This window comes from Oncorhynchus clarkii, chromosome 6, assembly GCF_045791955.1.
Source record: "Oncorhynchus clarkii lewisi isolate Uvic-CL-2024 chromosome 6, UVic_Ocla_1.0, whole genome shotgun sequence".
NCBI classification, from domain to species: Eukaryota; Metazoa; Chordata; class Actinopteri; order Salmoniformes; family Salmonidae; genus Oncorhynchus; species Oncorhynchus clarkii.
This window is the reverse complement of record NC_092152.1, coordinates 3,992,525-4,008,482: the sequence shown is the minus strand read 5'-3', so window position 1 is coordinate 4,008,482 and position 15,958 is coordinate 3,992,525. Positions and strand designations below refer to the sequence as shown.

Sequence of the window (15,958 nt, the reverse complement as noted above, 5' to 3'; positions counted from 1 at the left end):
TGACATGCCAATGAAAGGATCAGAGAATGAATCTAGTACTGAAAGCATAAGCTACAGCTACAGTGCATAACATGTGGTGAATAGTTGACTCAGAGAGAGAGAAAGACAGTAGTTTTCAACAAATTAATTTCTTCCAAAATGAAGGGCAAGAGAGAGAGAGAGAGAGAGAGAGAGAGAGAGAGAGAGAGAGACACAGAGAGAGACAGAGAGAGAGAGAGAGAGAGCAAGCTATGTTTCGTAGTACATATTTTTTCCCCCACTTACTTAGCTAGCATCGAATGCAGCTGAGCTGAACACCTTTGTCCAAAAGAAACTCCTGTTTGCGACTGTTGGACTAATGATTACACTCCCAGAGCAGCTAGATGCAGGCAACAGTGTACAACGCGCTATTGGCACAGTCTTTCACCTGGATCGTTCATTCATGGGCTGTAGGTTGTAGCAACCTTGTGACGGGTACAAGGGAAAGAGTATCATGAGAGTATCATGTAATAGCCTAAATATATCGATGTTACGTTGAGCTGGGTGAAGGCAATGTGAATGACAGTTGTATAATATGCTGTAATAGAAAATAAGTAATGATATAATAAATAATGTAATACAAAAATCATCCTCCTTCGTCTTAAACGGCAACAAACGCAACTGGTGCAATGACTAAATAGATGAATCAGATATATATTTATTCATATACAGTGCCTTGCGAAAGTATTCGGCCCCCTTGAACTTTGCGACCTTTTGCCACATTTCAGGCTTCAAACATGAAGATATAAAACAGTATTTTTTTGTGAAGAATCAACAACAAGTGGGACACAATCATGAAGTGGAACGACATTTATTGGATATTTCAAACTTTTTTAACAAATCAAAAACTGAAAAATTGGGCGTGCAAAATTATTCAGCCCCCTTTAAGTTAATACTTTGTAGTGCCACCTTTTGCTGTGATTACAGCTGTAAGTCGCTTGGGGTATGTCTCTATCAGTTTTGCACATCGAGAGACTGACATTTTTTCCCATTCCTCCTTGCAAAACAGCTCGAGCTCAGTGAGGTTGGATGGAGAGCATTTGTGAACAGCAGTTTTCAGTTCTTTCCACAGATTCTCGATTGGATTCAGGTCTGGACTTTGACTTGGTCATTCTAACACCTGGATATGTTTATTTTTGAACCATTCCATTGTAGATTTTGCTTTATGTTTTGGATCATTGTCTTGTTGGAAGACAAATCTCCGTCCCAGTCTCAGGTCTTTTGCAGACTCCATCAGGTTTTCTTCCAGAATGGTCCTGTATTTGGCTCCATCCATCTTCCCATCAATTTTAACCATCTTCCCTGTCCCTGCTGAAGAAAAGCAGGCCCAAACCATGATGCTGCCACCACCATGTTTGACAGTGGGGATGGTGTGTTCAGCTGTGTTGCTTTTACGCCAAACATAACGTTTTGCATTGTTGCCAAAAAGTTCAATTTTGGTTTCATCTGACCAGAGCACCTTCTTCCACATGTTTGGTGTGTCTCCCAGGTGACATGTGGCAAACTTTAAACAACACTTTTTATGGATATCTTTAAGAAATGGCTTTCTTCTTGCCACTCTTCCATAAAGGCCAGATTTGTGCAATATACCACTCATTGTTGTCCTATGGACAGAGTCTCCCACCTCAGCTGTAGATCTCTGCAGTTCATCCAGAGTGATCATGGGCCTCTTGGCTGCATCTCTGATCAGTCTTCTCCTTGTATGAGCTGAAAGTTTAGAGGGACGGCCAGGTCTTGGTAGATTTGCAGTGTTCTGATACTCCTTCCATTTCAATATTATCGCTTGCACAGTGCTCCTTGGGATGTTTAAAGCCTGGGAAATCTTTTTGTATCCAAATCCGGCTTTAAACTTCTTCACAACAGTATCTCGAACCTGCCTGGTGTGTTCCTTGTTCTTCATGATGCTCTCTGCGCTTTTAACGGACCTCTGAGACTATCACAGTGCAGGTGCATTTATACGGAGACTTGATTACACACAGGTGGATTGTATTTATCATCATTAGACATTTAGGTCAACATTGGATCATTCAGAGATCCTCACTGAACTTCTGGAGAGAGTTTGCTGCACTGAAAGTAAATGGGCTGAATAATTTTGCACGCCCAATTTTTCAGTTTTTGATTTGTTAAAATAGTTTGAAATATCCAATAAATGTCGTTCCACTTCATGATTGTGTCCCACTTGTTGTTGATTCTTCACAAAAAAATACAGTTTTATATCTTTATGTTTGAAGCCTGAAATGTGGCAAAAGGTCGCAAAGTTCAAGGCGGCCGAATACTTTCGCAAGGCACTGTATATATTTTTAGAGTGTGTATATGTTGAACTTCCTCATTCTGGTCAAATGCTGGTCTGTGACTGGTCAGGTTTCAAACGGGAAATCTACCATTGACCAATATAGCGATTTTTATCCGTAGTTTCACTTAAGAGTCTCATGTATGTCTAAATACAAAAGATGGTCGGTAGCACCTGTGTACGATCCTGACACGTATAAATCCACAGTTCCGTCATTGCGTTCTATAACTGTTCTGAAAAGAAACTGAACCCAACATCTGTCTCGCTCTGTCTTTCTCTCGCTCTGTCTTTCTCTCGCTCTGTCTTCCTCTCGCTCTGTCTCTCTGTCTCTCTGCCTCTCTGCCTCTCTCTGTGTTTCTGTCTCTCTTTGTCTCTCTGCCTCTCTGCCTCTCTGCTTCTCTCTGTCTCTCTGTCTCTCTGTCTCTCTCTCTCTCTCTCTCTCTCTCTCTGTCTCTCCCTCTCTGTGTCTCTGTCTCTCTCTGTCTCTCTCTCTCTCTGTCTCTCTCTCTGTCTCTCTGTCTGTCTCTGTCTCTCTCTCTCTCTCTGTCTCTCTCTCTGTCTCTCTGTCTCTCTCTCTGTGTCTCTGTCTACTATATTATGATGGATTTGTATTGTGCTTTAGTGCAGATTTCAGTTTTAGATTTTTTTTATTGAAGATGTTAATGATTTAATTCCTGTGCTGTTTGTAAAAATACCCTGGTAGGTTGACTGATAACCTGAACCAGGTTTCAGGCACTGGTTTACAGTTTGAAAGCTTATTCTTGAGTTTGATTAAAGACAGTCAATATATTTAGGTTTCTGTCTCTGTGTTAAAAAAAAAAAATCAACAGGAACTAGTATTCTTTGTCCTGTTGTTATTAATCTTCCTTCTTTTTATTTCCCCTTTTTATATTGAATGTCAATGTTTTAGTTCCTTAATTTGACAGTAATATTGACAAAATAAATCTACCCCCCCCCCCCCCACACCCATCAATGTCAGTATTTGAACACCGAACACTACAGTTGAAAGACTTTCTTAATTACAAAAGAAAACAATTTGCAGACTAATTAGCCCAGATTTGCTGACCTGGGTGTGAGCGAGAGAGGAGAGTCACGGTTGACTCATGAAGGTTTGCCTCATACAGGACAGTCAGAGGTTTTATAGACCATGTCACAGACCTCTGTGTGATCAGTGTACAAAACATTAAGAACAACTTCCTGCTGTTGATATCAAATGCCCGTCCAACTGATTTGTTCTGGCGCCGGCCAGAAGCTTTCATTTTTTTTGTGATTTTTGTCCATCTGTGACCAAGAGAAAGTGTTTTTTTATTTAAATTCTATTAAATTATTTTGTGTTTTTTTTTTTTATGTTGGAGAGCTCGAAAAACAAGTATTGTTGCATCTGCTAGATTCTCCCGTTTTTTAAGCACAGCTGTGAGTTTGACAGACGCAGGAAATTGTTCCTTTGTCTGGATAGGCCGGAAAAATGCGACACGTCACTCCCTATGCAAATGTAGGGTCTGAAACTTCAAGTCAGCCCTGCTGGGAGAGCAACGACATGGGTCTTTCTCGCACAATAAGACACTAGACACTATGACATTTACAGACCGCCTTTTTTATTTTTTTTTTTACACCAAAATCAGTCTGGAACCGGTCCAGAAATCCCGCTCCAGAACCGGTCCAGAAATCCCCCAAAACAGGGGACTTTTAACGTCTATTTGAGGCTATAGAGTGTTTGCTTACATTTCCAATGTTTACAAACATTGGAGTAAAACAAGCTCAGTATTTTGGGTTGTGGTGGGGTCGGACACTTGAACTAAGCCCAGGGGGCTTTTATAAGAGACATTGTAAAAACTAACGAGTAAATGTCACTACGTCCAGAAATGGATGCAGCATCTGCGAATTGCAGCTTTAAGGGTCTGTGTCTGTTTGTGCCTCCGCTACTGTTTACACAGCTGATAACGTTTCTCAACCTCTATGAAGCTTCTCATTTTTCTAGCTTTATGATATATTCTAAAGCTTTCCATCAACACACACGTTGGCTACTCTGCTGCCGACTCCACTCTGCTGCCGACTCCACTCTGCTGCCGACTCCACTCTGCTACTGACTCCACTCTGCTACCGACTCCACTCTGTTACCGACTCTACTCTGCTGCCGACTCCACTCTGCTGCCGACTCCACTCTGCTGCCGACTCCACTCTGTTGCCGACGACTCTCTCTCTCTGCCGCTGATTCCTCTGCTACTGACTCCACTCACGATATACCTACTCCGCTCTGCTACTGACTCCACTCACGATATACCTACTCCGCTCTGCTACTGACTCCACTCTGTTACCGACTCCACTCTGCTACCGACTCCACTCTGCTACCGACTCCACTCTGCTACCGACTCCACTCTGCTACTGACTCCACTCTGCCACCGACTCCACTCTGCCACCGACTCCACTCTGCTACCGACTCCACTCTCTGCCGCCGCCGACTCCACTCTGCCGCCACCTCCACTCTGCCACCGACTCCACTCTGTTACCGACTCCACTCTGCCGCCACCTCCACTCTGCTACCGACTCCACTCTCTGCCGCCGCCGACTCCACTCTGCTACCGATTCCACTCTGCCACCGACTCCACTCTGTTACCGACTCCACTCTGTTACCGACTCCACTCTGCTACCGACTCCACTCTGCCACCGACTCCACTCTGCCACCGACTCCACTCTGCTACCGACTCCACTCTGCCACCGACTCCACTCTCTGCCGCCGCCGACTCCACTCTGCCACCGACTCCACTCTGTTACCGACTCCACTCTGTTACCGACTCCACTCTGCTACCGACTCCACTCTGCCACCGACTCCACTCTCTGCCGCCGCCGACTCCACTCTGCTACCGACTCCACTCTGCCACCGACTCCACTCTCTGCCGCCGCCGACTCCACTCTGCCACCGACTCCACTCTGTTACCGACTCCACTCTGCTACCGACTCCACTCTGCCACCGACTCCACTCTCTGCCGCCGCCGACTCCACTCTGCTACCGACTCCACTCTGCCACCGACTCCACTCTGTTACCGACTCCACTCTGCCACCGACTCCACTCTCTGCCGCCACCGACTCCACTCTGCCACCGACTCCACTCTGTTACCGACTCCACTCTGCTACCGACTCCACTCTGCCACCGACTCCACTCTCTGCCGCCGCCGACTCCACTCTGCTACCGACTCCACTCTGCCACCGACTCCACTCTGTTACCGACTCCACTCTGCCACCGACTCCACTCTCTGCCGCCACCGACTCCACTCTGCCACCGACTCCACTCTCTGCCGCCGCCGACTCCACTCGGCTACCGACTCCACTCACGTTCTACTGATTGGGATCGTATTTTATTCATATTGGAGTTTTGATTTTCAAAGTGTGTATAACTAGGTGCAGTGATTGAAACTCCTCATGACGCACTAAAGCAGAACATGATGTGCTTTTCAAAGGTCCCATCCTTGTAGGTGGTCTACATTTAGTTCCTGTATAAAAACCATGGTCAGAAATAGCCTGTCGTCTCTGTTCTTTTTAAAAAAATTTATAGCTAAAGCAGACAATAGTGTTGATCTAGATGTGGTCATGTATTTCTCCTTGTTGCAGTGTACTGCTTGTATCGAAAGAGGCCACCCACACACTATAAACATACTTAAGCGAGGGAAACGTCAGACTGAGGGACACGAGCACATTTTAATTGTCGGCACATGAACGACGAAGAAAAATGTAGACCTCCTCCTCTTCCTCTTCTTCGTCCATTTAGAAAGAAGTGTCCCTGGAGAGGACCGGGGGAGAAGGAGGGAGGAGGAGGAGGGGCAGACTGTTTGCTCTTCACTCCTCTCTGTTTCATCCTGTTTCGTCAGACTTCTCTCAGTAGTAGGGTGTAGTAGGGTGTAGGGTGTAGGGTGTAAGTAGGGTGACTGTTATATGACTTGTTTATATCACAAGGCTCCAAAATGTGTTTGTGGCGTCTTGTACCACACTGTTTTTTTTTTTTTTAAAGATCAAAAGAGTTTTCCCTCTGTCTGTTTATCACGCGGTGCACAGCGATATGTTCAGCACAGCCTGGAGTCAGACAGCCTTCGGAGGATAACTTAAATGAGGACACTCAATACCACCACACCTTTTAAAAACTGGATCCTTGTTTTTTGATTTTGAAGTGTTGAGATTATGGCGAGGTTCACCCGTAATAAAAGTGCACTGAAAGTAAAGGGGCTGAATAATTTTGCACGCCCAATTTTTCAGCTTTTGATATGTTAAAAAAGTTTGAAATATCCAATAAATGTCGTTCCACTTCATGATTGTGTCCCACTTGTTGTTGATTCTTCACAAAAAACTACAGTTTTATATCTTTATGTTTGAAGCCTGAAATGTGGCAAAAGGTCGCAAAGTTCAAGGAGGCCGAATACTTTCGCAAGGCACTGTATGGTCAGATTTGCCAAATGGAGGGTGAGGGAGAGCTTTGTATGCATCTCTGTGTGTGGAGTAAAGGTGGTCCAGAGTTTTTTTTCCTCTGGTTGCACTTTTAACATGCTGATAGAAATTTGGTAAAACGGATTTAATTTTCCCTGCATTAAAGTCCCCGGCTACTAGGAGCTCCGCCTCTGGCTGAATTCTCTTGGTAGATAGTGTGGTCTACAACTTATCATGAGATACTCTACCTTAGGCGAGCAATAGCTCAAGACTTCCTTAGATATCGTGCAACAGCTGTTATTTACAAAAATACGTAGTCCGCAGCCCCTTGTCTTACCAGACGCCGCTGTTCTATCCTGGCGGTACATCGTATAACCAGCCAGCTGTAGGTTGATAGTGTCGTCGTTCAGCCACGTCTCTGTGAAGCATAAGATGTTACAGTTTTGAATGTCCCGTTGGAAGTTTAATCTTCCGCGTAGGTCATCGATTTTATTCTCCAAAGATTGCAAGTTTGCTAGCAGAATGGTTTTTTATTCGAGCGCCTACGAATTCTCAGATGACAGCCCGCCCTCTGGCCCCATCTTCAAACAAATCACAGGGGATCTGGGCCTGAGAAAGCAGTATATAATTCGCGTCGGGCTCGTCAGACTCGTTTAAGGGAAAAAAGGATTCTGCTTGTCCGTGGTGAGTAAGTGTCCAGCAGTTATTTTCGGTCATAACAGACGATAGCGGCAACATTATGTACAAAATAAGTTAAAAAAAAATGTAAAAAACTTACAAACATCATTAAAAAAAAAACGTTAGGGAATAAATAAAATGTCAGCCTTCTTCTCCGGCGCCATGGTTACATCCTCAATGGGTCCATATGTTGGAGCATTTTATTTACCGATGTTGTTTCACCATAAACAGGCTCTACTACACCAATCACCAAGGAGGACCTGCAGGCGTTGACCAATGACAAGAGCGACACATCCAACCGCACCATTACCTTCAACGTGATTCGTCGACCAAAACTAGGCAGACTGGTGACAGTGCTGGCCGATAATTTCACTGTTGACGTCTCTTCCTTCACACAGACCATGGTAAGAGCAGAACCTAACAACCAGAACCTGCTGATTTCGGATTAGTGTTCATATTGAATAAGATTATTTGATTATTTGGACAGGGGAGACCAGGGCCCATATTTCTACAACTGAGTTGGAGTAAAGGATACGTTTTGCCTTTTAGATCACAATTAATATGATAAAATAGACAGATCCTGGATCAGCGCTCCTACTCTGGGACACTTGATACAAACAGTACCAGTCAAAAGTTTGGACACACCTACTCATTCAAGGGTTTTTCTTTATTTTTACTATTTTCTACATTGTAGAATAATAGTGAAGACATCAAAACTATGAATTAACACATATGGAATCATGTAGTAGTCAATAAAGTGTTAAACAAATCAAAATACAATTTTGCTTTTAGATTCTTCGAAGTAGCCTCCCTTAGCCTTGATGACAGCTTTGGACACTTTTGGCCTTCTCTCAACCAGCTTCACCTGGAATGCTTTTCAACAGTCTTGAAGGACTTCCCACATATGCTGAGAACTTGTTGGCTGCTTTTCTTTCACTCTGTGGTCCAACTCATCCCAAACCATCTCAATTGGGTTGAGGTCGGATGATTATGGAGGCCAGGTCATTTGATGCAACACTCTATCACTCTATCACTCTCCTTCTTGGTCAAATAGCACTTACACAGCTCTAGAGGTGTGTTGAAAAACAAATCATAGTCCCACTAAGCACAAACCAGATGGGATAGTCTATCGCTGCAGAATGCTGTGGTAGTCATGCTGGTTAAGTGTGCCTTGAATTCTAAATAAATCACTGACAGTGTCACCAGCAAAGCACTTCCATACCATCACACCTCCTCCATGCTTCACGGTGGGAAATACACCGGAACCACACATGCAGAGATCATCCGTTCACCTACTATGTGTCTCACAAATACCTGGCGGTTGGGACCAAAAATCTCAAGTTTAGACTCATCAAACCAAAGGACAGATTTCCACCGGTCTAATGTCCATTGCTCGTATTTCTTGGCCCCAAGCAAGTCTCTTCTTCTTATTGGTGTCCTTTAGTAGTGGTTTATTTTGCAGCAATTCACACAGTTTCCTCTGAACAGTTGATGTTGAGATGTGTTTGTTACTTGAACTCTGTGAAACATTTATTTGGGTTGCAATTTCTGACATGCTGACCAGACCGCATGCCCATCCGCGTGTGCCATCGCGCACAAGTTGATTTTGCCCACCCACATCAGACACGATCAGGACACGAAGGTTGAAATATCAAAACAAACTCTGAACCAATTATATTAATTTGGGGACAGGTCGAAAAGCATTAAACATTTATGGCATTTTGACAGTTGCTAATTGTCCTGGGATATAAACATTTACGTTGTTATTTTACCAGAAATGCACAAGGTCCTCTACTCCAACAATTAATCCTCAGATAAAAGGGTAAACCGAGTTTGTTTCTAGTAATCTCTCCTCCTTCAGGCTTCTTCTTCTTTGGACTTTATATGGCGGTTGGTAACCAACTTTAAGGTGCATTACCACCACCAACTGGACTGGAGTGTGGACCTCAGTTCATCTTTCAATCACCCACGTGGGTATATGCTCCTAACGACCAATGAGGAGATGGGAGAGGCGGGACTTGCAGCGCTTTGAGCGTAACAAACCTATTTCTATTTTAGCGCCTGGCTATGCAGATGAGCGCAAGCATTGTGGGTGCAAACGTTCGTGCGACACGAGCGATGTGGTCAGCATGTGAGGCTGGTAACTCTAATGAACTGCAGCAGAGGTAACGCTGGGTCTTCTTTTCATGCGGCGTCGGTCCTCATGAGAGACAGTTTCATCATGGCGCTTGATGGTTTTTGCGACTTCACTTGAATAAACTTTTAAAGGTCTTGAAATTTTCCGGATTGACTGACCTTCATGTCTTAAAGTAATGATGGACTGTCTTGCCATAATATGGACTTGGTCTTTTACCAAATAGGGCTAACTTCTGTATACCATACCTACCTTGTTACAACACAACCGAAGAAGGAAAGAACATTAAGATGGAAAGAAATTCAACAAATGAACTTTTAACAAGGCACACCTGCTAATTGAAATGCATTCCAGGTGCCTACCTCATGAACCTGGTTGAGAGAATGCCAAGAGTGTGCAAAGCTGTTATCAAGACAAAGGGTAGCTACTTTGAAGAATCTAAAATAGAAAACATATTGTGATTTGTTTAACACTTTTTTGGTTACTACATGACTCCATATGTATTCATAGTTTTGACGTCTTCACTATTGTTCTACAATGTAAAAAATAGTAATAAAAAATAAAGAAAAACATTGGAATGAGTAGGTGTGTCCAAACGTTTGACTGGTACTGTGTGGCCGCAGTAGTTTATACAAGAAGACAAAATAAGACTCTTCATGCACTGTTTGGGAAAAGTATATTGTGATGAATTTGTTCAGTAAAACAATATTTACGGTGAGAAACAAACAGAAGGAAACTATATATATATATATATGTATAAATTAAATATATATTATTATATTATATTATATATTATATTAAATATATTAAATAAATTCCAATTCAAACCGAAACAAAATGTTGATTGGCCTTGGCGGGAAGCGTGGTCAGTGTTTTTGATTGGATAAGGCCTCAGGTTACACTCTCTACAGCTGAGTACATAGACATGCATTAATACATATGTTTATATTCTGAATAACAACTACAGATATTCTCCAGCGGAAGAAGCAACTCGTGTGAAGTGTTCGTTGATGACTAAAGTTCTGATGTTCAGTGTTTTGTGTTAACGCTTTAGTTTTGTTTTGGTTACTTTGAAATGGGGGCCAAATGTGGGTTACAAAAGTCGGGAAATTCCCGGGCTTGCCCTTCTGATTCATAGTAACACAAGCCTTCACTGATTTCTGGTCTCAGGTGGACCAGCGGGAGATTCTGTACATCCAGAGTCTTGTGGCGTCGGTTGGCTGGTCCGCTATGGACTCAATGACCTTCTCAGTGTCCTCACCTCCAGCTTCCCTAGAGAACGAGACCTTCAGGATGGACATCTCCTACGAGAATGCTGGACCCGACCGCAAGACTCTGCTCCTCGCTAACACAGGTGGGCTTTTGGTGAATCAATTAATGTCTTGTTGTTGTACATCATCAATGTTCATTTTCCAGGATTTTTATACAATTAAGGGGTATGAAATATTAGCAACATATATATTTTTTAACCCATAGGTTATGGAGAACCAAAGCTGCCAAAATTAGAGCTCAATTAATAAATAAATGCACACACAAATAGATAAATGTAAAAAATAAATAAATGGATGAACGTTTACACACATACAGTGTATTCAGACACTTTTTTTTTTACATTCTGTTACATTAGTCTTATTCTAAAATGGATTAAATAGTTTTTTCCCCTCATTAATTTACCCACAATACCCCATAATGACAAAGAAAAAAACAGGTTTTTAGAAAATGTTTGCAAATGTATTAAAAACAAAAACTGAAATATCTCATTTATATAAGTATTCAGGCCCTTTACTCAGTACTTTGATGAAGCACCTTTGGCAGTGATTACAGCATCGCGTCTTCTTGTTAATGACGCTACAAGCTTGGTACACCTGTACTTGGGGAGTTTCTCTCATTCTTCTCTGCAGATCCTCTCAAGCTCTTGTCAGGTTGGATGGGGAGCGTCGCTGCACAGCTAATTTCTTGTCTCTAGAGCTGTTTGATCATATTCAAGTCCAGGCTCTGGCTGGTACATTCTGAGACTTGTCCCGAAGACTTGTCCCGAAGCCACTCCTGCGTTGTCTTGGCTGTGTGCTTAGGGTTGCTGTCCTGCATTTTTGCAAACTCCAAGTGGGCTGTCATGCCTTTTACTGAGGAGTAGCTTCCGTCTAGCCACTCTATGATAAAGGCCTGATTGGTGAAGGGCTGCAGAGATGGTTGTCCTTCTGGAAGGTTCTCCCATCTCCATAAAGGAACTCTGGAGCTCTGTCAGAGTGACCATCGGAATTTCTTGGTCACTTCCCTGACCAAGGCCCTTCTCCCACGATTGCTCAGTTTGGCCGGGCGGCCAGCTCTAGAAAGAGTCTTGGTGGTTACAAACTTCTTCCATTTAAGAATGATGGACGCCACTGTGTTCTTGGGGACCTTCAATGCTGCAGAAATGTTTTGGTTTCTTCGACCTCATGGCTTGGTTTTTGCTCTGACATGAACTGTCAACTGTGGGACCTGAGCTCAATTTTGAGTCTCATACCAAAGTGTCTGAATAGTTATGTAAAAAAGACATCTGTTTCTTCTTTTTAATACATTTGCAAAAAATTTCTACACTTTTTTTGCGTTGTCATTATGCAGTATTGTGTGTAGATTGAGGAAATTGTTTTATTTAATCAATTTTAGAATAAGGCTGTAACGTAAAAATGTGGAAACGGGTCTGAATTACGGCAGCTTCGGTCCTCCATACCGACTTTTCTCTCGTTGCATTCTAGGTGCTGTGGTGACCGAGGGTGACCACATCGTCATTGACAAGTCCAAGCTGGATGCGTCTAACCTTATGTCCAAGCTTCCCACACCCCAGCGCAGCTCTCACGAGATCTGGTTCCAGGTAAAGTCTCTACCCCAGCACGGGGTCATTGTGGTGGGAGAGAGGAACCTCACCGTGGAGAAACCCAACTTCTCCCAGTACATCCTCAACAAGTATGGCATCACATACCGGCACGACGACTCCGAGACACTCCACGACCACTTTGTCTTCGACACCTGGCTGAACCCCAAGGGTAAGCCGGCCCAGCGCCCTCTGGAAGACAGCCAGGTACTTAATGTTGCTAACCTACCTTGTGTTTTGCACACTTTTATCCAACGGTTTATTTCTGTTTATTATTGTTTTTAAATCTGTTCAAACATTGTTTATGTTGCAAAATGAATTGCCTCCATTTGAGGATATTGGAAGTTCTGCTTCAAAACTCTTAATGCAGAAGACAAGATTCCATTCAACAAAATAAAGTAATATTCTTCTTCTCTAACCAGGTTCTGGAGGAGTGGTTCAACATCACGGTGATCCCAGTCAACGACCAACCGCCCGTTCTGAAGACCAAAGCCCCTAGCCTGAGCGTGGTGCAGGGGGACACAGTGGCCCTGGGGCCAGAGAACCTCAATGTGGAAGACTTGGATAACCCTTCAGAGGACATCCAGTATACCGTCGTCAGCAAGCCCAACAACGGCTATCTGGCCCTGGGAGGAAGCCTTAACGAGTCTGTGGTGTCCTTCACTCAGGCTCAGATCAACAGTGGGATGGTGTACTTTGTTCATGATGGAAGCCGAGCTTCTGGGGTGTTTTATTTTAGTGTTTCCGATGGCCATCACAAACCGGTCTATAAGCTCTTCAACCTCGAGGTGACGGAGATCACCATCTCCCTTGTCAACAACACTGGGCTGGCTCTGGAGCAGGGACAGACGTCTGTGGTTTTAACCCAGGAGAGTCTGGTGGCAGAGACCAATGGAAAAAACACAACGGTTCACTACCGGATCACCGCTGCGCCACGGTACGGCAAGATCCTCCGGCTGGATGACCAGGAGGTCAACCAGTTTGAGCAGGAGGACTTAAGGATGGGTAGCTTGTTTTATCACATGACGACCCTCACGTCTGGTCAGGACAGCTTTGAGTTCACCGCGTTTACATCGGAAGCTAACCTAACAAACCAGGTTGTCAACATCACAGTTAAGCCCCTGGTCAGGTTTGGCAAAGGGGTGAGAATACCCAATGGCATCGTGGTCAAACTCAACACTGGTTTCCTCAACGCAACTGAGCTGGCTTCTCTATCCGTCAGAGACCCTTTCTTCGAGGTCGTCTCTCATCCAAAGTATGGAAAACTGGTCAGAGGAAAACCCAAAGCTGGTAAGAAAACCGAGCCACTGGGGTCTTTCTCCTTTCAGGATGTGAAGCAGGAGAGGCTGTGCTTCGAGCTCAACGCTAACATGACTGGAGTGCAGGAGCTGAACGACTCGTTGGTGTTCATTCTGAAAGCGGAGAACGTCCCGCCTGCCAGGGGAGAGTTCCGGTTCACTATCGTTCCGTATGATCCATCGCTAGTTCTAACCACCATGAGTCCCATCCTGACCACCAGCAGTCCTTTCTCTCAGCCTCTGAACCAAACGACAGTGTTCGGTGTTGGGACGGCACTACCCTCCCTGTCCACCTCCCCCCTTTCCACACAGAGACCCAGCAAGACCCACCAGAAGTTCAAAGGTCGCAACCGCTGGGGGAACACCAACCGTAACGACTCGGCAGGTACAGATACTACTCTGGGCAAGCCCACCCTGAGTAAAGGAGACGACAATGAGATTTCCTTTGTGAATACACCGGTCCGAGTAGAGTCATACCCACAGAAGTCTTCCAACCTAATATTGGTGATCCTACCTCTCCTGGCCATGCTCTTATTGGTCATCATCCTGGTGGTGCTGGTTATCCTGCTGCGACGCAACAGGAAGAGGAAACAGAAACCTGTCACCTCGAAGCCGCCACCCTCACCCTCGCCCTCTACCCCACCGGCCTATAACGGCCAGTCGCAGAGGAGCGCGGCTGTTCCCACGGTAACGGTGACCCCACTGAGCCCCAGCAGCCCTGCCCTGGACAGGCTGCTTCCTTCAGCCAATCAGGGCTTAGTTAGCAACTCCACATCACTGCTACTTTGCTCGTGGAACGGTGTAGATCCAGAGAGTTCAGCCCAGCTCATTAGGACCACACCCCCCACTCTACAGCAGAACCAATACTGGGTATGACTCTGTAGCTGCTGCCATCTAGGGGAGGGTGGGGAAGTGGACTGTCTACCCTGTACACTAACATCCATCCCCACCAACCCCACTCATCGTTACACTGTAAACCATGACACTACTGTACTATTTGTTTTGTGATATAATCAAAGCATTTTATACTGAAGCTAAGCACAATCAGCACTGGGAATTCCAACCACTATCTCCACTTTGCAACATAATTAGTACTGGGAATGACAACCACTATTCCCACTTAACAACCTAATGAGGAGCTTAGAACCGAATGTGTCTTCTGTCTTTCTCACTCCCCCCCCCCCCCGCGTAGTAATGTTGTTCCACCATTTATTAAAGAAGGAGTAATGCAAGTCTTGGCGATATAGGCTCTGACTTTCGGGGTTTTAGCTCAAAGCCCAAGCTAAGCGTCAATATATAAGATGACCTACAAGCAGTGAGCGTGGTTAAACGATACCAATCCCCCAGCAGGAGAACAGAAAAAGGAAGTAGAAACTCAAAACACATGAACTATAAAAGGCTGGCGAGGGAAGGGCGGCTCATAACTAGCAGTGAGTATCACAGGCGGCTGGTGGCGCCTTCATTAGGGAGGATGGCTCATAACAATGGCTGGAATGGAGTAAATGGTATCAACCACTCTGAAACTCTGTGTTTGATTCCATTCCGTTAACTTCGTTCCAGCCGTTATGAGCCGTCCTCCCTAATTAAGGCGCCACCAGCCGCCTGTGATACTCACTGCTAGTAACCATGTATTCATCCAAGAGAAAATGTAATGTACTAAAATAACTTTGGAATTGTAGGCTACTGCCCATGACACCTTTAGACCTCTTCACTCCCTCTCTGCTCCATGTCTCAAAGCCGTAGAGAAAAGATCTCGCTTGTAAAGTAGTTGTTATTTAGCTGAATATTGAGAGTTGAAAAATACAAATTATACCTACAGAAAGCTGGGACCCTCCTCTCCTCAACATGAACAAGGGGACGAAGCTTCCAAACTTGTTATCCCGCAATTGCATTTAGAAATGTCATATGATCAGAACATGTTTTTCTCTCGAGCGCATGAGGGGATAGGTAGCCTAGTGGTTAGAGAGTTGGTTCCCCGGTAGGCTGGCATTGTAAATAAAAATGTGTTCTTAACTGACTTGCCTAGTTAAATAAAAGTTAAATAAAACGATAGGAGAGTGGCTCGCTCATCACAGTAGCAGGCCCCCAGCGAGGATAGAGCGGCAGGGAAGACACTTTCATTACAGGAGTCGTGAGGATAACGCACTTTACTGTTTGACCAAATCATGGTTTTAGCCACACAAAATAGGACGTTATGAGTCAGGTGACAACGTAGAATGTGCTCTTTCTACATTTATAGGCTCCCTTTTCATTTTTATGATCCATGATATCGGCTA

At 44.5% G+C, this 15,958-nt stretch overlaps 1 protein-coding gene across 1 annotated transcript in view; it reads left to right on the top strand.

Annotated features, from left to right (window-relative positions):
• The window catches only part of LOC139410560 (chondroitin sulfate proteoglycan 4-like), a 65,094-nt gene extending 50,049 nt beyond the window's left edge, over nt 1-15,045 (top strand). Inside the window, exons 12-15 of the mRNA XM_071155849.1 lie at nt 7,631-7,803; nt 10,704-10,887; nt 12,269-12,591; nt 12,807-15,045. Coding sequence (XP_071011950.1) covers nt 7,631-7,803; nt 10,704-10,887; nt 12,269-12,591; nt 12,807-14,558 — 2,432 coding nt within the window. The 3' untranslated portion in view covers nt 14,559-15,045. The remainder of the gene's footprint in view (nt 1-7,630; nt 7,804-10,703; nt 10,888-12,268; nt 12,592-12,806) is intronic.
• Nucleotides 15,046-15,958: the final 913 nt, after the last annotated feature.